This window comes from Hyperoodon ampullatus (assembly GCF_949752795.1).
Source record: "Hyperoodon ampullatus genome assembly, chromosome: 2".
NCBI classification, from domain to species: Eukaryota; Metazoa; Chordata; class Mammalia; order Artiodactyla; family Ziphiidae; genus Hyperoodon; species Hyperoodon ampullatus.
Window position 1 is genome coordinate 111,568,030 of NC_136915.1, and position 27,266 is coordinate 111,595,295.

Below are 27,266 nucleotides of genomic sequence, written 5' to 3' on the forward strand. Positions count from 1 at the left end.
GGTCTCCTTTTTGCAGGCTACAGATTCGTAGTTCCCGTTGTTTTTGGTATCTGTCCCCCGTGGCTAAGGTTGTTTCAGTAGGTTGTGTAGGCTTCCTGGTGGGGGGGACTAATGCCTGTGTTCTGGTGGTTGAGGCTCGATCTTGTCTTTCTGGTGGACAGGTCCACGTCTGGTGGTGTGTTTTGGGGTGCCTGTAGCCTTATTATGTTTTTAGGTAGCCTCTCTGCTAATGGGTGGGGTTGTGTTCCTGCCTTGCTAGTTGCTTGGCATAGGGTGACCAGCACTGTAGCTTGCTGGTCGTTGACTGAAGCTGGGTGCTGGTGTTGAGATGGAGATCCCTGGGAGATTTTCGCTGCTTGATATTATGTGGAGCTGGGACGTCTCTTGTGGACCCGTGTCCTGAGGTTGGCTCTCCCACTTCAGAGGCACAGCACTGACTCCTGGCTGCAGCACCAAGAGCCTTTCATCCACCCGGCTCAGAATAACAGTGAGAAAAAGTAGAAAGAAAGAATTAGTAGAAGAAAGAAAGAGAGAGGGAAAGAAAGGAAGAAGGGAAGAAAGGAAGGAAGGAAGGACGAAAGAAAGAAAGGAGGGGGGGAGGGAGGAAGGATGGAAAGACAGAAGGAAAGAAAGGAGGGAGGGAGGGAGGAATGAAAGCAAAAGGAAGAGTGAATGGAAGAAGGGAGGGAGGGAGGGAGGAAGGAAAGAAAGAAAGAAAGACAGGAGGGAGGGAGGGAGGAAGGAAAGAAAAAGAAAGTGGAAAGAAGAAGGGTGGGAGGGAGGGAGGGAGGAAAGAAAAAGAAAGAAGGAAAGGAGAAGCGGAGGGAGGGAGGGAGGAAGGGAAGGTAGGAAAAAAAGAAAGAGCAGGTAAAGTAAAATAGAATAAAGTATGAAATATAGTAGCGTTATTAAAATTAAAAAGTAATTATTGAAAAAAAAAAAAACACGGACCGATACAACCCTGGGACATATGGTGGAAGCAAAGCTATACAGAGAGAATCTTACACAGAAGATTACACATACACATTCACAAAAAGAGAGCAGGGGGAAAAATCAAAAATCTTGCTCTTCAAGTCCACCTCCTCGATTTGGGATAATTCGTTGTAAAAAGAGGAAAAGGGCGAGAAGTCTGAAATCTTGCTAAGTCCACCTCCTTAATTTGGGATAATTCGTTGTAAAAAGGGGGGAAAGTCTTAAATCTTGTCCTCAAAGTCCACTTCCTCAATTTGGGATGATTCGCTGTCCATTCATACACTCCACAGATGCAGGGCACATCAAATGGACCGTGGAGATTTAATCCACTGCCTCCGAGGCTGCCCAGAGAGATTTCCCTGTCTCTGCTCTCACAGCTCCCGGGTCTCAGCCTTGGACCTGGCCCCGCCTCTCCGCATAGGTCGCCGGAGGGCGTCCGTTCTTCGCTCAGGCCGGACGGGTTTAAAGGAGCCGCTGATTCGGGGGCTCTGGCTCACTCAGGCAGAGGGGAGGGAGGGGAATGCCCTCTCCTCGCGCACCAGGCAACAAAAGGGAAAAAAGTCTCTTGCCTCTCCGGTAGCTCCAGACCCTTTCCTCGGACTCCCTCCGGGCTAGCACTAACCCCTTCAGGCTCTCTTCCTGCCGCCAGCCCCAGTCCTCTCCCTGCGCTCCGACTGAAAGCCGATACCCGAGCCTCAGCTCCCAGCCCCGCCCGCCCCGGCGGCGAGCAGACAAGCCTCTCAGGCTGGTGTGTGCCTGAGGGCACCGATCCTCTGTGCCAAAATCTCTCTGCTTTGCCCTCCGCACCCCTGTTGCTGTGCTCTCCTCCGCTACTCCGAAGCTTTCCCCCTCCGCCACCTGCAGTCTCCGCCCGCGAAGGGGCTTGTAGTGTGTAGAAACCTTCCCTCCTTCACGGCTCCCTCCCACTGGTGCAGGTCCCGTCCATATCCTATTGTCTCTGTTTATTCTTCTTTTCTTTTGACCTACCCAGGTATGTGGGGAGTTTCTTGCCTTTTGGAGGGTCTGAGGTCTTCTGTCAGCGTTCAGTAGGTGTTCTGTTGGAGTTGTTCCACGTGTAGATGAATTTCTGATGTATCTGTGGGGAGGAAGGTGATCTCCGCGTCTTACTCTTCCGCCATCTTCCTCCGGCTCCTATTTTATTTTTTAACATCTTTTTTGGTGTATAATTGCTTTACTATGGTGTGTTAGTTTCTGCTTTATAACAAAGTAAATCAGTTATACATATACATATGTTCCCATATCTCTTCCCTCTTGTGTCTCCCTCCCTCCCACCCTCCCTATCAAACCCCTCTATGTGCTCACAAGCACCGAGTTGTTCTCCTTGTGCTATAAGGCTGCTTCCCACTAGCTATCTGTTTTACGTTTGGTAGTGTATATATGTCCATACCATTCTCTCACTTTATCACAGCTTACCCTTCCCCTCCCCATATCCTCAAGTCCATTCTCTAGTAGGTTGTTGTCTTTATTCCCGTCTTGCCCCTAGGTTCTTCATAATCTTTTTTTTTTTCTTTTTCTTAGGTTCCATATATATGTGTTAGCATCCGGAATATTTTTTCTCTTTCTGACTTACTTCACTCTGTACGATAGACTCTAGGTCCATCCACCTTACTACAAATAACTCAATTTCGTTTCTTTTTATGACTGAGTAATATTCCATTGTATATATGTGCCATATCTTCTTTATCCATTCATCTGTTGATGGACACTTAGGTTGCTTCCATATCCTGGCTATTGTAAATAGAGCTGCAATCGATATTGTGGTACGTGACTCTTTATGAATTATGGTTTTCTTAGGGTATATGCCCAGGAGTGGGATTGCTGGGTCGTATGGTAGTTCTATTTGTAGTTTTTAAAGAACCTTCATACTGTTCTCCACAGTGGCTATATCAATTTACATTCCACCAACAGTGCAAGAGGGTTCGCTTTTCTCCACACCCTATCCAGCATTTATTGTTTCTAGATTTTTGGATGATGGCCATTCTGACGAGTGTGAGATGACATCTCATTGTAGTTTTGATTAGGATTTCTCTAATGATTAAGGATGTTGAGCATTCTTTCATATGTTTGTTGCCAATCTGTATATCTTCTTTAGACAAATGGCTATTTAGGTCTTCTGCCCATTTTTGGATTGGGTTGTTTGTTTTTTTCGTATTGAGCTGCATGACCTGCTTGTAAATTTTGGAGATTAATCCTTTGTCAGTTGCTTCATTTGAAAATATTTTCTCCCATTCTGAGGGTGGTTTTTGGTCTTGATTATGGTTTCTTTTGCTGTGCAAAAGCTTTCAAGTTTCATTAGGGCCCATTTGTTTATTTTTGGTTTTTTTCCATTTCTCTAGAAGGGTCAAAAAGGACCTTGCTGTGATTTATGTCATAGGGTTTTCTGCCTATGTTTTCCTCTAAGAGTTTGATGGTGTCTGGCCTTACATTTAGGTCTTTATTCAATTTTGAGTTTATTTTTGTGTATGGTGTTAGGGAGTATTCTAATTTCATACTTTTACATGTATATGTCCAGTTTCACAACACCACTTACTGAAGATGTTGTCTTTTCTCCACTGTATATTCTTGCATCCTTTATCAAAGATAAGATGACCATATGTGCGTGGGTTTATCTCTGGGCTTTCTATCCTGTTCCATTGATCCATATTTCTGTTTTTGTGCCAGTACCATACTGTCTTCATTACTGTAGATTTGTAGTATAGTCTGAAGTCAGGGAGCCTGATTCCTCCAGCTCCATTTTTCGTTCTCAAGATTGCTTTGGCTATTCGGGGTCTTTTGTGTTACCATTCAAATTGTGGAATTTTTTGTCCTAGTTCTGTGAAAAATGCCAGTGGTAGTTTGAGAGGGATTGCATTGAATCTGTAGATTGCTTTGGGTAGTAGAGTCATTTTCACAAGGTAGATTCTTCCAATCCAAGAACATGGTATATCCATCTATTTGTATCATCTTTAATTTCTTTCATCAGTGTCTTATAATTTTCTGCATACAGGTCTTTTGTCTCCTTAGGTAGGTTTATTCCTAGACATTTTATTCCTTTTGTTGCAATGGAAAATGGGAGTTTTTTTTTAATTTAACTTTCAGACTTTTCATCATTAGTGTAGAGGAATGCAAGAGATTTCTCTGCATTAATTTTGTATCCTGCTTCTTTACCACATTCATTGATTAGCTGTAGTAGTTATCTGGCAGCATCTTTAGGATACTCTATGTATAGTATCATGTCATCTGCAAACAGTGACAACTTTACCTCTTTTTTCCTGATTTGGATTCCTTTTATTTCTTTTTCTTCTCTAATTGCTGTGGCTAAAATTTCCAAAACTAAGCTGAATAAGAGTGGTGAGAGTGGGCAACCTTGTCTTGGTCCTGATCTTAGTGGAAATGGTTTGAGTTTCTCACCATTGAGGACAATGTTGGCTGTGGGTTTGTCATATATGGCCATGAGTATACTGAGGAAAGTTCCCTCTATGCCTACTCTTTGCACAGTTTTTATCATCAATAGGTGTTGAATTTTGTCGAAAGCTTTCTCTGCACCTATTGAGATGATCATATGGTTTTTCTCCTTCAATTTGTCTATATGGTGTATCACATTGATTGATTTGCATATATTGAAGAATCCTTGCATTCTTGCAATAAACCCCACTTGATCATGGTGTATGATCCTTTTAATGTGCTTTTGATTCTGTTTGCTAGTATTTTGTTGAGGATTTTTGCATCTATGTTCATCAGTGATATTGGCCTGTAGTTTTCTTTCTTTGTGACATCTTTGTCTGGGTTTTGTATCAGGGTGATGGTGGCTTCGTAGAATGAGTTTGGGAGTGTTCCTCCCTCTGCTATATTTTGGAAGAGTTTGAGAAGGATATGTGTTAGCTCTTATCTAAATGTTTGATAGAATTTGCCTGTGAAGCCATCTGGTCCTGGGCTTTTGTTTGTTGGAAGATTTTTTAATCACAGTTTCAATTTCAGTGCTTGTGATTGGTCTGTTCATATTTTCTATTTCTTCCTGGTTCAGTCTCAGAAGCTGTGCATTTCTAAGAATTTGTCCATTTCTTCCAGGTTGTCCTTTTTATTGGCATAGAGTTGCTTGTAATAATCTCTCATGATCCTTTGTATTTCTGCAGTGTCAGTTGTTACTTCTCCTTTTTCATTTCTAATTCTATTGATTTGAGTCTTCTCCCTTTTTTTCTTGATGAGTCTGGCTAATGGTTTATCAATTTTGTTTATCTTCTCAAAGAACCAGCTTTTAGTTTTATTGATCTTTGCTATCGTTTCCTTCATTTCTTTTTCATTTATTTCTGATCTGATCTTTATTATTTCTTTCTTTCTGTGAACGTTGGGGTTCTTTTGTTCTTCTTTCTCTAATTGCTTTTGGTATAAGGTTAGGTTGTTTATTTGAGATGTTTCCTGTTTCTTAAGGTAGGATTGTATTGCTATCAACTTCCCTCTTAGAACCGCTTTTGCTGCGTCCCATAAGTTTTGGGTCATTGTGTTTTCATTGTCATTTGTTTCCAGGTATTTTTTGATTTCCTTTTTGATTGCTTCAGTGATCTCCTGGTTCTTAACTAGTGTACAGCTTAGCCTCCATGTCCTTGTATTTTTCACAGATTTTTTTCCTGTAATTGCTTACTAGTCTCATAGCATTGTGGTTGGAAAAGATACTTGATACAATTTCAATTTTCTTAAATTTACCTAGGCTTGGTTTGTGATCCAAGATATGATGTATCCTGGAGAAATTTCCATGAGCACTTGAGAAGAATGTGTATTCTCTTGTTTTTAGGTGGAATGTCCTATAAATATCAATTAAGTCCATCTTCTTTAACGTGTCATTTAAAGCTTGTGTTTCCTTATTTAGTTTCATTTTGGATGATCTGTCCATTGGTAAAAGTGGGGTGTTAAAGTCCCCTACTATGATTGTGTTACTGTCGATTTCCCCTTTTATGGCTGTTATTACTTGCCTTATGTATTGAGGTCCTCCTATGTTGGTTGCATATGTATTTACAATTGTTATATCTTCTTCTTGGATAGATAGCTTGATCATTATGTAGAGTGCTTCTGTGGCTCTTTTAACAGTTTTTATTTTAAAGTCTATTGTGTCTAATATGAGAATTTCTACTCCAGCTTTCTTTTGATTTCCATTTGCATGGAATACCTTTTTCCATCCCCTCACTTTCAGTCTGTATGTGTCCCTAGGTCTGAACTGGGTCTCTTGTAGATAGCATATATATGAGTCTTGTCTTTGTATCCATTCAGCCAGTCTATGTCTTTTGGTTGGAGCATTTAATGCATTTACATTTAAGGTAATTATCAAGAAATATGTTCCTATTCCCATTTTCTTAATTGTTTTGGGTTTGTTATTATAGGTCTTTTCCTTATCTTGTGTTTCCTGTCTAGAAAAGTTCCTTTAGCAAGTGTTGGAAAGCTGATTTGGTGATGCTGAATTCTCTTAGCTTTTGCTTGTCTGTAAAGCTTTTAATTTCTCCATCAAACCTGAATGAGATCCTTTCTGGGTAGAGTAATCTTGGTTATAGGTTCTTCTTCTTCATCACTTTAAATATGTCCTGCCACTATCTTCTGGCTTGAAGAGTTTCTGCTGAAAGATCAGCTGTAAACCTTATGGGGATTCCCTTGTGTGTTATTTTTCTCTTGCTGCTTTTAATATTTTTCTTTGTATTTAATTTTTGATAGTTTGATTAATATGTGTCTTGGTGTGTTTCTCCTTGTAAATATCCTGTATGGACTCTCTGTGCTTCCTGGACTTGATTAACTATTTCCTTTCCCATCTTAAGGAAGTTTTCAACTATAATCTCTTCCAATATTTTCTCAGTCTCTTTCTTTTTCTCTTCTTCTTCTTGGACCCCTATCATTTGAATGTTGGTGCGTTTAATGTTGTCTCAGAGGTCTCTGAGACTGTTCTCAGTCCTTTTCATTCTTTTATCTTTATTCTGCTCTGCAGTAGTTATTTCCACTATTTTATCTTCCAGGTCACTTATCTGTTCTTCTGCATCCGTTATTCTGCTCTTGATCCCTTCTAGAGAATTTTAAATTTCATATATTGTGTTGTTCATCTCTTTTTGTTTGCTCTTTAGGTCTTCTAGGTCCCTGTTTAACCTTTCTTTTATTTTTTCCATTCTATTTCCCAGATTTTGGATCATCTTTACTATCATTATTCTGAATTATTTTTCAGGTAGACTGCCTATTTCCTCTTCATTTGTTACATCTAGGTGGTTTTTACCTTGCTCCTTCATGTGCTGTGTGATTTTCTGTCTTCTCATTTTGCTTAACTTACTGTGTTTGGGGTCTCCTTTTCTCAGGCTGCAGGTTTGTAGTTCCCGTTGTTTTTGTTGTCTGTCCCCAGTGGCTCAGGTTGCTTCAGTGGGTTGTGTAGGCTTCCTGGTGGAGGAGACTAGTGCCTGTGTTCTGGTGGATGAGGCTGGATCTTGTCTTTCTGGTGGGCAGGTCCACATCTGGTGGTGTGTTTTGAGGTGTCTGTGTCCTTATTATGATTTTAGGCAGCCTCTCTGCTAATGGATGGGGTTTTCTTCCTTTCTTGCCAGTTGTTTGGCATAGGGTGTCCAGCACTGTAGCTTGCTGGTCTTTGAGTGAAGCTGGGTCTTGGCGTGAGATGGAGATCTCTGAAGGATTTTTGCCATTTGATATTACATGGAGCTGGAAGGTCTCTCGTGGACCAGTGTCCTGAAGTTGGTTCTCCCACCTCAGAGGCACAGCCCTGACGCCTGGCTGGAGTACCAAGAGCCTTTCATCAACACAGCTCAGAGTAAAAGGGATAAAAAGTAGAAAGAAAGAAAGAAAGAAAGAAAGAAAGAAGATGAAATAAAATAAAACAAAAAGTTATTAAAATAAAAAATAATTATTAAGAAAGAAATTTTACAAAGTAAAAAAAGGAGAGATAGAACCCTAGGACAAATGGTAAAAGCAAAGCTACACTGACAAAATCACACACAGAAGCATACACATACTCACGTACAAAAACAGAAAAAGGGGAAAAATATATATATATCTCAGCTCCCAAAGTCCACCTCCTCAGTCTGGGATGTTTCATTGTCTATTCAGGTATTCCACAGATGCAGGGTACATCAAGTTGATTGTGGAGCTTTAATCCGCTGCTCCTGAGGCTGCTGGGAAAGATTTCCCTTTCTCTCTATGTTCACACAGCTCCCAGGGCTCAGCTTTGGATTTGGACCCGCTTCTGTGTGTACATTGCCTGAGGGCATCTTTTCTTCGCTCAGACAGGATGGGGTTAAAGGAGCAGCTGATTCGGGGGCTCAGGCTCACTCAGGCCAGAGGGGAGGGAGGGGTACGGATGTGGGGTGAGACTGTGGCGGCAGAGGCTGGTGTGACGTTTCAGCAGCCTGAGGCGTGCCCTGCATTCTCCCAGGGAAGTTGTCACTGGATCACAGGACCCTGGCAGTGGCGGGCTGCACAGGCTTCCGGGAGGGGATGTGTGGATAGTGACCTGTGGTCGCACACAAGCTTCTTGGTCACGGCAGCAGAGCCTTAGCGTCTCATGCCCGTCTCTGTTGTCCATGCTGAGAGCCGCAGCTCGCGCCCATCTCTGGAGCTCCTTTAAGCAGCGCTCTTAATCCCCTCTCCTCGTGCACCAGGAAACAAAGAGGGAAGAAAACATCTTCTGCCTCTTCAGCAGTTCCAGACCTCTTCCCGAACTCCCTCCCGGCTAGCCGTGGCGCACTGGCCCCCTTCAGGCTCTGTTCACGCTGCCAACCCCAGTCCTCTCCGTGCAATCTGACCAAAGCCTTAGCATCAGCTCCCAGCCCCCGCCCACCCCGGCGGGCGAGCAGACAATCCTCTCGGGCTGGTGAGTGCTGGTCGGCACTGATACTCTGTGTGGGAATCTTTCCACTTTGCCCTCTGCACCCCTGTTGCTGCGCTCTCCTCTGTGGCTCTGATGCTTCCCCCCTCCGCCACCTGCAGTCTCCACCCGCGAAGGGGCTTCCTAGTGTGTGGACACCTTTCCTTCTTCACAGCTCCCTCCCACTGGTGCAGGTCCCATCCCTATCCTTTTGTCTCTGCTTATTCTTTTTTCTTTTGCCCTACCCAGGTACGTGGGGGAGTTTCTTGCCTTTTGGGAGGTCTGAGGTCCTGTGTCAGCGTTCAGTAGGTGTTCTGTAGGAGAGTTCCACGTGTAGATGTATTTCTGATGTATCTGTGGGGAGGAAGGTGATCTCCTCGTCTTACTCTTCCGCCAACTTGAAGCTCCTCTAACAGAACATTTTGAATCAATTTCACTCCAATTAAAAAAAAAAAAAGCAGCTATGAAGCCTGGACTGAGTTTCTTCTCTACCCCTTTTGTCTCTTGCCCCCGAGGACAGTGTTGGGTAGGGGCTCTCCAGAGCTAAGACTTCAGTGCTCTCTCCACTTCAGCATCCACGCTGGCAAACATCGCTTCTCCTGCCTGCTGTGCCAAAGTGTTCAGGAGGCTTCTAAACACCTGGGATCTGGTGTTTCTTCTTTTTCTCCTCATCTTTTTCAGATGGGGGACAATGTGTGTTATAGAGACTTTGTTTTCCTTTAACCATCCTAGCCTGAAATGTGCAGCCAACATTCTGGTCTCCTGAGCTCCTCACAGCGGTCCGGGGTGAGGGTGACAGTAAAACTCTCACTTGTTTCCAGATGCTACCATATATTAAATATGGGTTCCTATGGTAAAATGACTGGGTTTCGAATTCAGCGTGACAGTCTCTGCATGCTCTGGGCCTTGGAGAAGTAAAGGAGGAGGGAGTGTCCTAAGTCAGAAAAGGAAGGGCATGACCACTGTGTTCATAGGCTCAGGGCTCCCTCTTTCCTGCTCTGTACATGAGTGATGAACTTCAGGCACACTCAGAGCTAGTAGAGGGAAGATTCCCCCAGCTGGCCCAGAGGGGAGCCAGGTTTTGACTGAGGAAGAGCAGCAGCCTCCTGTGTTTTAACAAAAGGGGATTCTGTGAAATGTTGAGAAATTCTGGGAGATGTGCTTACCATCAGAAGCCACCCAGTTTCCCCTTTCTTTATGTAAGGAGTTTGTAGGGCCAGATTCACCAGGTAACCCAACCCTGATGGTGAAGAAACTGAGTTTCTCTGAAAGGGAGAGTATACTTATCACCACCCACTGGGTGAGATTCAGATGAACAAACGGGGAGAATGATGTCAGGGGTCAAGGGAAAATTCCAGAGTCGGGATCCAGAACAGTGTGGGGTTGGGTACAGGAAGCACAAGTCGAGGCAGGCAGGAGAGTCTGGACAGTACGAGGTAGTGCGTGAGAGGGAAATTCCTTTGCATCAAGGGCCAAGGCCCAGGGAGGGCACAGAGTACCCCAGCTTCAGAGCTAAGTTCAGATCCTACAGGGCCTGAGACAAGCTGAGTGACACCACAGGACAGAGAGGAGGAAGCAAGTTCCTTGAGGCTGAGAATCCTACCAGATACAGCAGCAGGTTCTGCCCGGAGCTGCCTCTATCAGGAGCTTTAGAGAGGGAGTTTGGGTGAAGAGAGGGAACTGGTCCAAGCCCAGAGGGGAGCTAAACTGAGGCAAGAGGCTTGGAACTCAGCTGTGGTCATGGTGCTAGTAGTAGTCCAGAGGGAGGCAAGTCATTAAATTGACTGACAATGAACATTGGGTGGAGAGGGCAGCAGAAGCTGTCTGTCCTTTGCTGAGCCTTACTGTTCCTCTTAACTCCTCCCAAAAGAGAGAGACTTCTCAGAAATCAAATAATGCCATTCATTCACCTATTCATTCATTAATTCATTTAGTCAGTCAGTCATTCTACAATCGCCAAGCACTGAGCAGCTACTACATACCAGGCGCCATGTAAGGATGGATGTGGACCAATGGCTATAGGGACACAGTGGGAGGCTCATCCAGGACTCAAGGTCATAAGAGGTGACCACCTGTGGAACCAGCAGGTGCTCTATAAACATTTAAGTAAGTGTCTGGGGGCAGGGGAAGGAGGAATTATCCACACACCTGGGTTTTAAGGGTGATTAGGATTTTCCAAGGCCACACCTAGTAACATATTGTGTTTTGAGGACAACTCTGAAGCAGTTACTTCAGTTTCATGTTGTTGATCAGAGGAAAATGTCAGTGTAAGGACTGAGGGGATCCCCATTCTTATGTCCCCAGAAAAGTCCATGGCAATGAGACTCTTCAGGATCCAACCATTATGGAGGGAAGGTGTACCTGGGCAGGTGCTCAGAGGCTACTCACCTTCTGCCATCCTGAATGCTATTACTGCCCAGGGTACCCAAGCTCTGTCACTATGCCACCCTGGACCCCCTCCAGAGTGAAAGCAATCTGGTTCAAAACAAGCATTTTAACATTTCAGCCTTTCCCTTCCTCTTTCAGACCCTTATCCACTGAGTGATGATAAACTAAATGAGTCCTTTATTTCCATGTATGCTAACTCATGCCCCCTCCTATTTTCAGCAGTGCTGGAAATACCTTCTCTTTATCCCCAGAGCCACTTCAAACATTAAGCAGCTTTATTCTCACTTAAGGGGATTCATCTTAGCAAAATATTAAGGGCTTACCCAAAAGGCAGGGCTCTTTCTGACCTCACATTGCCACTCACACAATGCTTTCCCAGGCCTGTGAGTGGGCCGAGCTCCAAGCCAGGAAGGTTGAGCTGCCCCTTTCCACCTTTAATCATTTTCCTGCCTGGACTTAATTTCCTCTGTAGGCATTAGGAGCAACGGTGGGTTAGGACAAAGGTGAACATAGGATTTCTGTGTAGAAATCCTTTTCTCATGGGGTCCATTGTTTGATCTTGGGTGAGTTATTTCACCTCTCGTGTCCTCAAACTCAGTTATCACTTGAGGAGTGTGGACTGAGCGAGGGTCTCTGAGATCTGTCAAACTAGTGACTGTGACCTAAGCTGCGTACCTTGCCCTAGGGAGTTCCTTCTCTGCTGAGGGGAAGGGGTCTTCATACTGAGATAGCTCCTAGAATGAGATGACTGGTGTATATTAAGGACTTGATTAATGTTTGTTGAATAAATGAGGATACAAATATTACCATGGGAACACCGCTGTTTTGAACAGACACAGCTTTGATGCTCAGAAAGCTCCCAAAATATACAAAGCGAGAGAGAGGAGAAAAACATTGCAGCCAGCAAGATCCTCAGGTGTTGGGTCTGGAGTTGGAAGTGGGCAAGAGGTGGGGGAGAATTCATCCCTGAGGTCTCCATGGATGGGCTTCGGGTGAAGGTGGTTAGAAAAGCCTTGCAGGTTTTCAGGTGGGGGTGAGGAGAGAGGGTTGGGTTAGGAAAGAGGGAAGGGCCATGACCAGAAGGCTGGGTGGAGTGGAGGGAAAAGTTTATCCCAGAAGAGGAATTAGCTCTTGAAAATCTCTGAAGAAAGAGAGGGGTGAGGGTGTGGTTGGTGAAAGCAAAGCAGGTTTACCCAGATTAGCAACTAGTCAGAGAAGGGTGGGGTTGGTGGGGGAGTGATAATTAAGTAATTCCAAATGTGTGTAGTTCAGTGGAGTTAGGAGAAAGATGTCAGGAATTGATATAAGGGCCTAGGATATTCCAGACAAGGAGTCTATAACCAGTCAATTCCATGATCTCTAGCACCTGCCTTTATAAGGCAGACAACTCGTGCCCACCTCAGTTCCTGTGCTCCTCTTCCCTTCCCACTTATTCATGTGCTCAAATGTATTCATCCCACAGAACTTGAGGAACAACCAACTCAGGGAAAAAGAGAGCAGGAAGGTGGCAAGACCACAAAAGGACTCAGCTCTTCCTGCAGAGTTAACTCATTAAACCCTCCAGGAACCCTATGGCTAACCCATCCCCCAACACAAGCCCTATATTTGGGTCTAAGAGGGAGGGTGGCAGTGGGAATCAGGCCCAGGTGACATCATTGTCAGACAGCCAAGTGGGTGGTTTTCATCACAAAAGCTGAGCCATCTTGTAATTGAGAGGAATAGGGTGACTCATGTTTGACAGGTAAGGAATGAAAACAGAGGGGCCCTGGGTGATTGTATTTCCTTGAGGCAGAGCTCATTCATTTCGTAAAAAGCCTGCTGGCTGTTGACTTCACATCAGACAGTAGCAACCAGACAACCAGTTCTTCTCTGTGTACCAGGTGAGTCTCTGATTGGAATTCATTTGAAATTTTTATTTTTTCACTGTTGGAAAATGGACAAAGACAAAGATGAATTAAGAGTCATTAATAATTAATAATACCCTGAAGCAGGGTATTAATTAGAGAGAGAATATTGGGGCATCTTTATTTTAAATGAAGTACAATTTGGGCTTGAAGGGACCTTAGAACTGGTGAAGCCAGCCACCTCAGTGGACAGCTGTGGAAGTAGGGGTCAGGGAAGGGGACAGATCTGTGCAAGTTCCCATAGTAAATTAGTAACAGTGTTACAACTAGAACTCAGACTCAGGAAACACTCATCAACACCATTATTCTCTCTGTTTATGATAACTTATTATAAAAATTTTAATTCATAAGATGGACCTCTACTCAACATTTATTATATTTAAGGCATGATGCTAAGCACTGTGGAGGAATCAGATGGTCACAGAACTTACTTAAACTTACAACCTAGCAGGGAAGGTAACGCATGTACACACACATAGATGAACTGCAAAGTAGATAAGACAGGTGTGGGGGGTGCAGGGAAGTGTGGTGGCAGTTTGGGGGAGCTGTGCTCAAGAAGAGCTCCCAGTGATGGCACATGAGTGAGCTATGATGGAGGAGTATTTAGACAGAGATAGGAAGGGAAGCATTTCAGAGAGGACGGTGAACGCAAAGACCAGAGTGAAGTCGTAGGAGCTCAGATTCACATAGAGTCATCCTATAAGTCGCAAGGTGTCCTGTGTGGTACTAGGGGTGTGTATGCTGTGGTTGTTTCTACATTATCACTTTTCAAAAGACTTAATATGTGGTCTTGGGTACGTGTCAGTGAGGGATATGACATGTCTGGGAAGAAACAGAGCCAAGGAATGAGTCAATGAATCCCACTGAAATGGAGCAGAACGAATTGTCTTTAAGCTCCTCCTCTTGAAACGACCCTGAAATTTCAAAGCATATTTTAACTCTCATGTATAGCTAGGGGGTAGGAGAGGCTCTCTCATCTAAAGGGAACTGAAATGAAATATATTTGGTATTTAACTTGGTTTCTTCTCTGTTTAATCAAATCATTGAATCAGTTTTTCTGTCTCTAGGTCTAGTCTACTTTGAAGCATGAGTTCCCACCAGCAGAAGCAGCCCTGCATCCCAACACCCGACCCTCAGCAGCAGCAGGTGAAACAACCCTGTCAGCCTCCACTCCAGGAATCATGTGTCTCCGAAACCAAGGAGCCATGCCACACCAAAATGCCAGAGCCCTGTCACCCCAAGGTTCCTGAGCCATGCGAACCCAAGTTTCCAGGGCCCTGCCACCCCAAAGTTCCAGAGCCCTGCCACCCCAAAGTTCCAGAGCCTTGCCACCCCAAAGTTCCAGAGCCCTGCCACCCCAAAGTTCCAGAGCCATGTCCTTCACCAGTTATCCCGGGGCCAGCCCAGCAGAAGACCAAGCAGAAGTAATGTGGTCCACAGCCAAGCCCTTGAGGAGCCAACCACCAGATGCTGAATCTCCTCTCCCATTCTACTTCTGTATCCCATTTACAATTAACGTGCTGTCACCCTGAGTCATAACCCCTCCCTCTTTGCACCCTCTAAAAAATTTTCCTCACACTCAGTCTGGAGGGCTCCTGAGCCTTTGAATAAGGCTGAAAGTCTCATTGGCTGAGCTAGTCTTCTGGCTGCTCAGGGCTCATCTGAAGAGGGATATTGGGGTCAGGGGAATCAAGTGAATCTTTCCTGCTCTGTCCCCATTAAATCACTTTTAACTCCATAGCTGGCTATGTGCGTCATTGGCCTACTCAGTTTTCTTCAATTTTCTTTCACCTGAAGCAGGAACGGTACACAGTGAGGGCTGGTTGTGAGGGCTGCAATCAGAAAGTGCCTGATCTCAGCACTAGAAACGTGTGTGTATGTGTGTGTGTGTGTGTGTGTGTGTGTGTATGATGGTTGTACTCATAGGCATTGCTGGGTTGGCACTGGGAAAGCAGGCAAGGCCATCAGAGCCTGTTACTTTGAGCAGCCTGAGCTAGAGCAGGGCTGTCTTCTTGCCCTTGAGTATATTCTTCATATCTGAGTGTAGATGGTGGCTGTATCATGCCATCTCTGACTCTGAGTCCATGCACCCAAATCGCCTTTATTCTGTTCTTATTTATTATTATTATTATTATTCCTGTTCCAACATGATTATCTATTCTTCACTCATCCTCCCTTCCTGATGCCCCATCACATAGAGCCAAGCTCTTAAACACTCACACTCACAGACAGAGACACACATATCTACATCCACAAACACATACCTACCCACACACTCACACACAGAGAGACACACACAGATCCCCAAAATTACAAAAGGCACACACACACACACACACACACACACACACACACACACTGATTCAATCAATTTAGTCTTTATTTTTTTTCTTTCACTGAATCCTCAATATGAAGACCCCAATGCTGTAGCAGGAAGGAGAGTAGCATCCACATGTGTGCCCTAGGAGGAACCTGAGAGGGTGATCTTCACACCCTCTCCCATATGAAAATACACTCACACAAATACGCGCTGACACAGAGGCACACATACACCTTCTCTCTCTCTCCCTTTCTTTCTACACACACACACACACACACACACACACACACACACGGTACCTCTAACAGTAGAACATGAAAGTAAATGCAGCAAATAAAAAAGAGAAAGAAAATTTTAGGCAGGTTTCAGAAGGGAAAGGTGTTAATCCATATGAGACAAAAAGTCACCATAAAGTTGAGGGAGAGCAGATCATTAAGATATATTGATAAAATGCAACCTAAGTGTCCACCGATAGATGAATGGATAGAGAAGATGTGGTGTATACATATACAATGGAATATTACTCCGCCATAATAAAGAATGAAATCTTGCCATTTTCGGCAACATGGATGGACATAGAGGGTATTATCTTGAGATAAGTCACACAGAGAAAGACGAATACTGTATGATTTCACTTATATGTGGAATCTGAAAAAACAAAAAAAGAAAACAGAAAGATTCATAGATACAGAGAACAAACTGGGGGTCGCCAAAGGGAAGGGTTTGAGGGGATAGGCAAAATATGTGAAGGGAATTAAGAGGTACAAACTTCCAGTTATAAAATAAATGTCACAGGGATGTAATGAACAGCTGAGCAAATATTGTCAATAATATTGCAATAACTTCATGGTGGCAGATGGTTACTAGACACTGATGATCAGCTTGTAATGTATATATTAAAGTTGAATCACTATGTTGTACACCTGAAACTAATATATTGTATGTCAATTATACTTCAATTAAAAAAAATAAAGGGAAAGTTATGAAGAACCTAGGGGCAGGACGGGAATAAAGACACAGACCTACTAGAGAATGGACTTGAGGACACGGGGAGGGGGAAGGGTAAGCTGGGATGAAGTGAGAGAGTGGCATGGACTTATATATACTACCAAATGTAAAATAGATAGCTAGTGGGAAGCAGTCGCATAGCACAGGGAGATCAGCTCGGTGCTTTGTGACCACCTAGAGGGGTGGGATAAGGAGGGTGGGAGGGAGAGATATGCAAGAGGGAAGAGATATGGGGATATATGTATATGTATAGCTGATTCACTTTGTTATAAAGCAGAAGCTAACACACCATTGTAAAGCCATTAAACTCCAATAAAGATGTTAAAAAAAAAAGAAGAAGAAACGAAATTGAGTTATTTGCAGTGAGGTGGATGGACTTAGAGACTGTCATACAGAATGAAGTAAGTCAGAAAGAGAAAAACAAATACCGTATGCTAACACATATATATGGAATTAAAAAAAATGGTTCTGAAGAACCTTGGGGCAGGACAGAAATAAAGACGCAGACGTAGAGAATGGACTTGAGGACACAAGGAGGGGGAAGCGTAAGCTGGGACGAAGGAGAGAGTAACATTGACATATATACACTACCAAATTTAAAATAGATAGCTAGTGGGAAGCAGCTGCATAGAACAGGGAGATCAGCTCGGTGCTTTGTGACTGCCTAGATGGGTGGGATAGGGAGGGTGGGAGGGAGACACAAGAAGGAGAGGATATGGGGATATATGTGTACGTATAGCTGATTCACTTTGTTATACAGCAGAAACCAACACACCACTGTAAAGCAATTATATTCCAATAAAGGTGTTAAAAAAAAGTGTTGGAAGTTGTGAAGCTCATAGTTTAATCAAGTGACCAAGACGGTATGTTTTCCAAAATTATAATTTTGCTTAAAAGTTCACATTTTATCATCGGCAATAAATGCTGCTTAATTTTCTATTGTTGTTTAACAAGTGACAACAAACTTAGCATCTTAAAATAACGCATATTTGTTATCTCATGGCTTCCAGGGGTTAGGAGTCTGAGGCATGCCTTAGCTGGGTCCTCTGCTCAGTGTCTCATAGGTTGCCATAAAGATATTAGCCAGGCTGTGACCAACTTCCAAGCTCATTCAGATTGTTGGCAGGATTGATTTCCTCGTGGCTCCAGCTTTTTGCTGGCTGTCCAATGGAATCCTCTCTCAGGTCCTAGAATCCACTTGCAGTTCCTAGAAGCTGCCTGAAATTCCTTGCCAAGTGACCTTCTCCAACATGGGCACATGGGCTCTTGATTCATCAAGCTTGCAAAGGGAGTGTCTAGTTCCAGTCTGCTAGTCAGAGTCACATACACGACAAAATCACAAGAGTGGTATCCCATCTCCTTTTCTGTAATCCATTGGTCAGAAGCAAGTAACAGATCACAGGTCCACACTCAAGGGGAGGGGATTACATAAAGCATAAATGCCAGGAAGGGAACTGTGTGGGGTCTGACTGCCACAAATACTGTGAGCTGTTTTCCTTTAAGTGACAGGCTCAGTTAATTCATTGTTCAAGAAATGTCTGCCTAATACCCAAGTCTGACTAACCACAGTTTGCTCATCAGTCATTCTTTCAAGTAAAAATTAAGTTTATGCTTCATGAAGATCAGATCAAAATTCAGTGGCACAAAGGCTTTTTCTTGAGATAATCATCATGCTTTGAAAGGCAGCAGAAGTGATTTATGTATATTTCCTATTTTTTCACATAGAATTTCAAAAAAAAAAGTATATACTGAAGGGTGGAGATGTATTTAAAGGATTTTCTTAAGTGGAACTGGCATTGTTATCTTCAAATGGGTGATAGGTGAAGAATGCAATGATTACTCCTTTTCAGAGAAGGCAAGTCAGAAGATTGGACAGAGTGAGTAATTTACACAAAGAATAAGGAGTCTCTCACCTCCGGTACTCTGTGGTTCTGAGACCCAAAACTTTTTGGAGACAGCCTTCCCTATTTAAAGATATACCCCTATGTAAATATCAGATATTTGCATTAAAAAATAAAACACCTTACACATAAATAACCAATTTTCCAATTTCTGTGAGAATAGGGCACACAAATGGGTAGTAAGTTGAAATTTTTTCTTTTAATAGTTTGATCTTATTTCTCAAATCCACAGGAGCTGTTTAACCCTCCTTCAACCTGACCCTTCCCCAGCATATGACAGCCCTGGGAGGCTACTTTTATTGAGATAGTAATTTGTGAGATTTTAGGTCCTCCGCATCTCAAGGCTTTGTATGGTTGCCTTGCCTCAGGGACCAATGTGGCTGGACCAAAAGTAGGAGTTGTCTTAGTTTTGCAAATCTAGGCACATTATGGATAATATGTTAGACCAACAATCCTCAAAGTATGACCTGCAGGTCCCTGGGGGTCCCTGAGACCTTATTAGGGAGTCTGTGATGTCAAGACTGATAACAAAATAATAAGATAGTTTGTCTTTTTACTGTACTATTATTATACAGATGGTTCAATATGAATGGGGAAAAAAGAGTAAAATTCCTGGCATTTTAGCAAGAATCAAGGCAGTGGCACCAAGCTGTACTAGTAAATAATGTAGGAGGTTATTTCATTCATATCTGATTTATAAACCCTACAGAGTAAGAAGTAAGAGAAGCATTCAAGTGATTGGTATAATCCACTAAGCGCATGCTATTCAAGTTCTACTAAGTTTTGAAATGTGAAATCCTGTAAACATATCATCTCATGAAGGCGGTATTACCATTATTGTGGGCCAGTAATTTGTTGAGTGGAATCCTACTAGGTGGTAGTGGCCAAGTTAGCTAGGAACAGTAGCAGGATGGTGACGGTAACAGAGATAGTGATCTTAGAACACAAGAGCATGCTCCTGGAGTGCCAGAGCCAATGCCTTGTTCACTGAGACAGCCTCGGGCCGACCCGAGGGTTTAAAATCCCACAAAAATAAATCAGGAACAGAATCTTTGTGTAGAGAAGCATGCATAAATATGCCAATGTAGGGTCTGCACCAGACTTCCAATTGCTCAGCCATGAGCAAGATTCTGTCTCACCATGCTGCTCTTCCACATTCTGGGTCCCAGATGCTTACAGTTAAATTTAAATAGCTATATATGACTAGTGGCTACTCTAATGAATGGCCTAGATCCAGAGCCAGTTCCAGAGCCTCCAACAAGGAATCTTAGATCAATTCCAAGTCTCCTACACGGAACCATCACATGATTTCTCTGACCCAGGCACTGATTTCCATCATTGGGCAGTTGTGTTTCTATTTCTTCATTCCAAATAGAGCATGTGTTTCATGACATGTCCCAGCCTGGATCCCCCCAGAACAGAGTCTACAACAAAGCCTTATGTGCAACTAATTTCTGCTTCAGGAATGTAATCTAGGGAGGAGGAAGAAGGGATTAAGGAGGAGTGAAACTAGGCAAAAGAAAAGAAAAATTTGTTACAAAGAATATGTTACAAAGTAGACAACCACCAAGGGCACTTCCCTGATAATTTTTTCTGATTTGCATTTGCCTGTTAATTAATGATGTTGAGGATCTTTTACATACCAGTTGGCTATTTGTATGTCTTCTTTGCAGAAATGTCTGTTCAAGTTCTTTGCTTATTTTTATTTTTTATTTTTATTTTTCTGTATGTGGGCCTCTCACTGTTGTGGCCTCTCCCGTTGCAGAGCACAGGCTCCAGACGCGCAGGCCCAGTGGCCATGGTTCACGGGCCCAGACGCTCCACGGCATGTGGGATCCTCCCAGACCGGGGCACGAACCCGTGTCCCCTGCATCGGCAGGCGGACTCTCAAACACTAAGCCACCAGGGAAGCCCTTTGCTTATTTTTTAATTGGGTTATTTTTTTTTTTGTTTTTGTTTTGCTGTTGAATTGTAGGAATTCGTTATATATTTTGGAAATTAAACCCTTATCAGACATATGGTTTCTATTCTGTAGGTTTCTTTTTCACTCTGTTGATCCTTTCCTTTACTGTGCAGAAGCTTTTTAGTTTGGTATGGTTTCGAGTGACTACTTTTGCTTTTGTTGCCTGTGCTTTTGGTTTCATATCCATGAAATCATTGTCAATACTAGTGTCACAAATGTTTTCCCCTATGTTTTCTTTCTAGGAGTTTTATAGTTTGAGGTCTTACATTTAAGTCTTTAATTGATTTTGAGTTGATTCTTGTAAATAGTGGAAGGTAAGGGTCCAATTCTTTTTTTTTTTTTTTGCATGTGAATGGCCAGTTTTCCAAACACCATTTGCTGAAGAGACTGTTATTTCCGCATTATGTATTCTTATCACCTTTGTCAAAGATTGGTTGACGGTATACTTATGAATTTATTTCTGGGCTCTCTATTCTATTCCATTGGTCTGTAAGTCTGTCTTTATGCCAGTATGATACTATGTATAGTAACATGTCATCTGCAAACAGTGACAGTTTGACGTCTTCTTTTCCAATCTGTATTCGTTTAATTTGTTTTTCTTCTCTGAATGCCATAGCTAGGACTTCCAAAACTATGTTGAATGAAAGTGGCGAGAGTGGACATACTTGTCTTGTTCCTGATCTTGAAGGAAATGCTTTCAGTTTTTCACCATTGAGTATGATGTTAACTGTAGGTTTATCGTGTATGACCTTTATTATGTTGAGGTATGTCCTCTCTATGCCCACTTTCTGGAGAGTTTTTTATCATAAATGGGTGCTGAATTTTGTCAAAAGCTTTTTCTGCATCTATTGAGATTATCCTATGGTTTTTATTCTTCAATTTGTTGATGTGATGTATCACAATGATTGATTTGTGGACATTGAAAAATCATTGCAACCCTGGGATAAATCCCATGATCATGGAGTATTATCCTTTTAATGTATTGTTGGATGCAGATTGTTAGTACTTTGTTGAGGATTTTTGCATCTATGTTCATCAGTGATATTGGCCTGTAATTTTCTTTTTTTGTGGAACCTTTGTCTAGTTTTGGTATCAGGGTGATGATAGCCTCAGAATGAGTTTGGGAGTTTTCCTACCTCTACAATTTTTTTTATTAGTTTCTGCTTTATAAAAAAGTGAATCAGTCATACATATACATCTGTTCCCACATCCCTTCCCTCTTGCGTCTCCCTCACTCACACCCTCCCTATCCCACCCCTCCAGGCGGTCACAAAGCACCGAGTTGATCTCCCTGTGCTATGCAGCTGCTTCCCACTATCTATCTACCTTACATTTGGTACTATATATATGTCTATGTCTCTCTTTCACTTTGTCACTTACCCTTACCCACAGCTGACCCTTCCCCTTCCCCATATCCTCAAGTCCATTTTCAAGTAGGTCTGTGTCTTTATTCCTGTTTTACCCCTAGGTTCTTCAAGACATATTTTTCCTTAAATTCCATATATATGTGTTAGCATACGGTATTTGTCTTTCTCTTTCTGACTTACTTCACTCTGTATGAGAGACTCTAGGTCTATCCACCTCATTACAAATAGCTCAGTTTCGTTTCTTTTTATGGCTGAGTAATATTCCATTGTATATATGCGTCACATCTTCTTTATCCATTCATCCGATGATGGACACTTAGGTTGTTTCCAGATATGGGCTATTGTGAATAGAGCTGCAATGAACATTTTGGTACATGTCTCTTTTTGAATTATGGTTTTTTCAGGGTATATGCCTAGTAGTGGGATTGCTGGGTCATATGGTAGTTCTATTTGTAGTTTTTTAAGGAACCTCCATACTGTTCTCCATAGTGGCTGTACCAATTCACATTCCCACCAGCAGTGCAAGAGTGTTCCCTTTTCTCCACACCCTCTTCAGCATTTATTGTTTCTAGATTTCTTGATCATGGCCATTCTGACTGGTGTGAGATGACATCTCATTGTAGTTTTTGTTTGCATTTCTCTGATGATTAATGATGCTGAGCATTCTTTCATGTGTTTGTTGGCAGTCTGTATATCTTCTTTGGAGAAATGCCTATTTAAGTCTTCTGCCCATTTTTGGTTTGGGTTTTTTGTTTTTTTGCTATTGAGCTGCATGAGATGCTTATAAATTTTGGAGATTAATCCTTTGTCAGTTGCTTCATTTGCAAATATTTTGTCCCATTCTGAGGGTTGTCTTTTGGTCTTGTTTATGGTTTCCTTTGCTGTGAAAAAGCTTTTAAGTTTCATTGGGTCCCATTTGTTTATCTTTGTTTTTATTTCCATTTTTGTAGGAGGTGGGTCCAAAAGGATCTTGCTGTGATTTATGTCATAGAGTGTTCTGCCTATGTTTTCCTCTAAGAGTTTGATAGTTTCTGGCCTCACATTTAGGTCTTTAATCCATGTTGAGCTTATTTTTGTGTATGGTGTTAGGGAATGATCTAATCTCATACTTTTACATGTCCCTGTCCAGTTTCCCCAGCACCACTTACTGAAGAGGCTGTCCTTTCTCCACTGTACATTCCTGCCTCCTTTATCAAAGATAAGTTGACCATATGTGCCTGGGTTTATCTCTGGGCTTTCTATCCTGTTCCAATGATCTATCTTTCTGTTTTTGTGCTAGTACCACACTGTCTTGATGACTGTAGCTTTGTAGTGTAGTCTGAAGTCAGGGAGCCTGATTCCTCCAGCTCCATTTTTCGTTCTCAAGATTGCTTTCGCTATTCAGCGTCTTTTGTTTTTCCAAACAAATTTTGAAATTTTTTGTTCTAGTTCTGTGAAAAATGCCAGTGGTGGTTTGAGAGGGATTGCATTGAATCTGTAGATTGCTTTGAGTAGTAGAGTCATTTTCACAATATTGATTCTTCCAACCCAGGAGCATGGTATATCTCTGCATCTATTTGTACCATCTTTAATTTCTTTCATCAGTGTCTTATAATTTTCTGCATACAGGTCTTTTGTCTCCTTAGGTAGGTTTATTCCTAGATATTTTATTCTTTTTGTTGCAATGGTAAATGGGAGTGTTTTCTTTATTTCACTTTCAGATTTTTAATCATTAGTGTACAGGAATGCCAGAGATTTCTGTGCATTAATTTTGTATCTGCTACTTTACTGAATTCATTGATTAGCTCTAGTAGTTTTCTGGTAGCATCTTTAGGATTCTCAATATATAGTATCATGTCATCTGCAAACAGTGACAGCTTTACTTCTTCTTTTCCAATTTGGATTCCTGTTATTTCCTTTTCTTCTCTGATTGCTGTAGCTAAAACTTCCAAAACTAAGTTGAATAAGAGTGGTGAGAGTGGGCAGCCTTGTCTTGTTCCTGATCTTAGTGGAAATGGTTTCAGTTTTCCACCATTGAGGATGATGTTGGCTGTAGGTTTGTCATATATGGCCTTTATTATGTTGAGGAAAGTTCCCTCTATGCCTACTTTCTGCAGGGTTTTTATCATAAATGGGTGTTGAATTTTGTCGAAAGCTTTCTCTGCATCTCTTGAGATGATCATATGGTTTTTCTTCTTCAATTTGTTAACATGGTGTATCACATTGATTGATTTGTGTATATTGAAGAATCCTTGCATTCCTGGAACAAACCCCACTTGATCATGGTGTATGATCCTTTTAATGTGCTGTTGGATTCTGTTTGCTAGCATTTTGTTGAGGATTTTTGCATCTATGTTCATCAGTGATATTGGCCTGTAGTTTTCTTTCTTTGTGACATCCTTGTCTGGTTTTGGTATCAAGGTGATGGTGGCCTTGTAGAATGAGTTTGGGAGTGTTCCTCCCTCTGCTATATTTTGGAGGAGTTTGAGAAGCATAGGTGTTAGCTCTTCTCTACATGTTTGATAGAATTCGCCTGTGAAGCCATCTGGTCCTGGGCTTTTGTTTGATGGAAGATTTTTAATCACAGTTTCAATTTCAGTGCTTGTGATTGGTCTATTCATATTTTCTATTTCTTCCTGATTCAGTCTTGGCAGGTTGTGCATTTCTAACAATTTGTCCATTTCTTCCAGGTTGTCCATCTTAATGGCATAGAGCTTCTTGAAGTAATCTCTCATGATCTTTTGTATCTCTGCAGTGTCAGTTGTTACTTCTCCTTTTTCATTTCTAATTCTATTGATTTGAGTCTTCTCCCTTTTTTTCTTGATGAGTCTGGCTAATGGTTTATTAATTTTGTTTATCTTCTCAAAGAACCAGCTTTTAGTTTTATTGATCTATGCTATCATTTCCTTCATTTCTTTTTCATTTATTTCTGATCTGATCTTTATGATTTCTTTCCTTCTGCTAACTTTGGGGGTTTTTTGTTCTTCTTTCTCTAATTGCTTTAGGTGCAGGGTCAGGTTGTTTACTCGAGATGTTTCCTGTTTCTTAAGGTGGGATTGTATTGCTATAAACTTCCCCCTTAGAACTGCTTTTGCTGCGTCCCATAGGTTTTGGGTCATTGTGTCTCCATTGTCATTTGTTTCTAGGTATTTTTTAATTTCCTCTTTGATTTCTTCAGTGATCACTTCGTTATTGAGTAGTGTATTGTATAGCCTCCATGTGTTTGTATTTTTTACAGATCTTTTCCTGTAATTAATGTCTAGTCTCATAGCATTGTGGTCAGAAAAGATACTTGATACAATTTCAATTTTCTTAAATTTACCAAGGCTTGATTTGTGACCCAAGATATGATCTGTAATGGAGAATGTTCCATGAGCACTTGAGAAAAATGTGTATTCTGTTTTTTTTGGATGGAATGTCCTATAAATATCAATTAAGTCCATCTTGTTTAATGTATCATTTAAAGCTTGTGTTTCCTTATTTATTTTCATTTTGGATGATCTGTCCATTGGTGAAAGTGGGGCGTTAAAGTCCCCTACTATGAGTGTGTTACTGTCGATTTCCCCTTTTATGGCTGTTAGTATTTGCCTTATGTATTGAGGTGCTCCTATGTTGGGTGCATAAATATTTACAATTGTTATATCTTCTTCCTAAATCGATCCCTTTATCATTATGTAGTGTCCTTCTTTGTCTCTTCTAATAGTCTTTATTTTAAAGTCTATTTTGTCTGATATAAGAATTGCTACTCCAGCTTTCTTTTGGTTTCCATTTGCATGGAATATCTTTTCCCATCCCCTCACTTTCAGGCTGTATGTGTCTCTAGTTCTGAAGTGGGTCTCTTGTAGACAGCATATATATGGGTCTTGTTTTTGTATCCATTCAACCAATCTGTGTCTTTTGGTGGGAGCATTTAGTCCATTTACATTTAAGGTAATTATTGATATGTATGTTCCTATTCCCATTTCCTTAATGGTTTTGTGTTTGTTATTGTAGGTATTTTCCTCCTGTTGTGTTTCTTGCCTAGAGAAGTTCCTTTAGCATTTGTTGTAAAGGTGGTTTGGTGGTGCTGAACTCTCTCAGCTTTTGCTTGTCTGTAAATGTTTTAATTTCTCCATCAAATCTCAATGAGATCCTTGCTGGGTAGAGTAATCTTGGTTGCAGGTTTTTCTCCTTCATCACTTTAATTATGTCCTGCCACTCCCTTCTGGCTTGTAGAGTTTCTGCTGAGAGATCAGCTGTTAATCTGATGGGGATTCCCTTGTGTGTTATTTGTTGTTTTTCCCTTGATGCTTTTAATATGATTTCTTTGTGTTTAATTTTTGACAGTTTGATTATTATGTGTCTTGGCGTATTTCTCCTTGGATTTATTCTGTATGGGACTCTCTGTGCCTCCTGGACTTGATTAACTATTTCCTTTCCTATATTAGGGAAGTTTCCAACTATAATCTCTTCAAATATTTTCTCAGTCCCTTTCTCTTTCTCTTCTTCTTCTGGAACCCCTATAATTCGAATGTTGGTGTGTTTAATGTTGTCCCAGAGGTCTCTGAGACTGTCCTCTCTTCTTTTCAGTCTTTTTTCTTTATTTTGCTCTGCATCAGTTATTTCCACTATTTTATCTTCCACCTCACTTATCTGTTCTTCTGTCTCAATTATTCTGCTATTGATCCCATCTAGAGTATTTTTTATTTCATTTATTGTGTTTTTAATCGATGCTTGATTCTTCTTTAGTTGTTCTAGGTCCTTGTTAACTGTTTCTTGCATTTTGTCTATTCTATTTCCAAGATTTTGGATCATGGAAATAGAATCTTGGATCATCTTTACTATCATTATTCTGAATTCTTTTTCAGGTAGACTGCCTATTACCTCTTCATTTGTTAGATCTGGTAGGTTTTCATCTTGCTCCTTCACCTGCTCTGTGTTTTTCTGTCTTCTCATTTTGCTTATGTTACTGTGTTTGGGGTCTCCTTTTTGCAGGCTGCAGATTCGTAGTTCCCGTTGTTTTTGGTGTCTGTCCCCAGTGGCTAAGGTTGTTTCAGTAGGTTGTGTAGGCTTCCTGGTGGGGGGTACTAGTGCCTGTGTTCTGTGTTCTGGTGGTTGAGGCTCGATCTTGTCTTTCTGGTGGACAGGTCCACGTCTGGTGGTGTGTTTTGGGGTGCCTGTGGCCTTATTATGTTTTTAGGCAGCGTCTCTGCTAATGGCTGGGGTTGTGTTCCTGTCTTGCTAGTTGCTTGGCATAGGGTGACCAGCACTGTAGCTTGCTGGTCGTTGACTGAAGCTGGGTGCTGGTGTTGAGATGGAGATCTCTGGGAGATTTTCACCGCTTGATATTATGTGGAGCTGGGAGGTCTTTTGTGGACCCGTGTCCTGAAGTTGGCTCTCCCACTTCAGAGGCACAGCACTGATTCCTGGCTGCAGCACCAAGAGCCTTTCATCTACCTGGCCCAGAATAAAAGGGAGAAAATGTAGAAAGAAAGAATTAGTAGAAGAAAGAAGGAGAGGGAGAAAGAAAGGAATAAGGAAAGAAAGGAAGGAAGGAAGGAAGAAAGAAAGAAAGAAAGAAAGGAGGGAGGGAGGGAGGACAGAAAGAAAGAAAGAAAGATAGAAAGGGGTGGAGGGAGGGAGGG

The 27,266-nt window shown here is 41.9% G+C and overlaps 1 protein-coding gene across 1 annotated transcript; it reads left to right on the plus strand.

Annotated features, from left to right (window-relative positions):
- The first annotated feature begins 13,012 nt into the window (after window positions 1-13,012).
- Window positions 13,013-14,842, plus strand: LOC307063420 (uncharacterized protein). Its single transcript, XM_079719558.1, has 2 exons — window positions 13,013-13,080; window positions 14,172-14,842. The coding sequence occupies exon 2, from the start codon at window positions 14,191-14,193 to the stop codon at window positions 14,530-14,532; it is 342 nt and encodes a 113-aa protein (XP_079575684.1). The 5' UTR covers window positions 13,013-13,080; window positions 14,172-14,190; the 3' UTR covers window positions 14,533-14,842.
- Window positions 14,843-27,266: the final 12,424 nt, after the last annotated feature.

What these genes read in the sequence shown, in the direction of transcription:
- LOC307063420 (XM_079719558.1), top strand. Translation starts at nt 14,191, where the DNA reads ATGAGTTCCCACCAGCAGAAGCAGCCCTGCATCCCAACACCCGACCCT.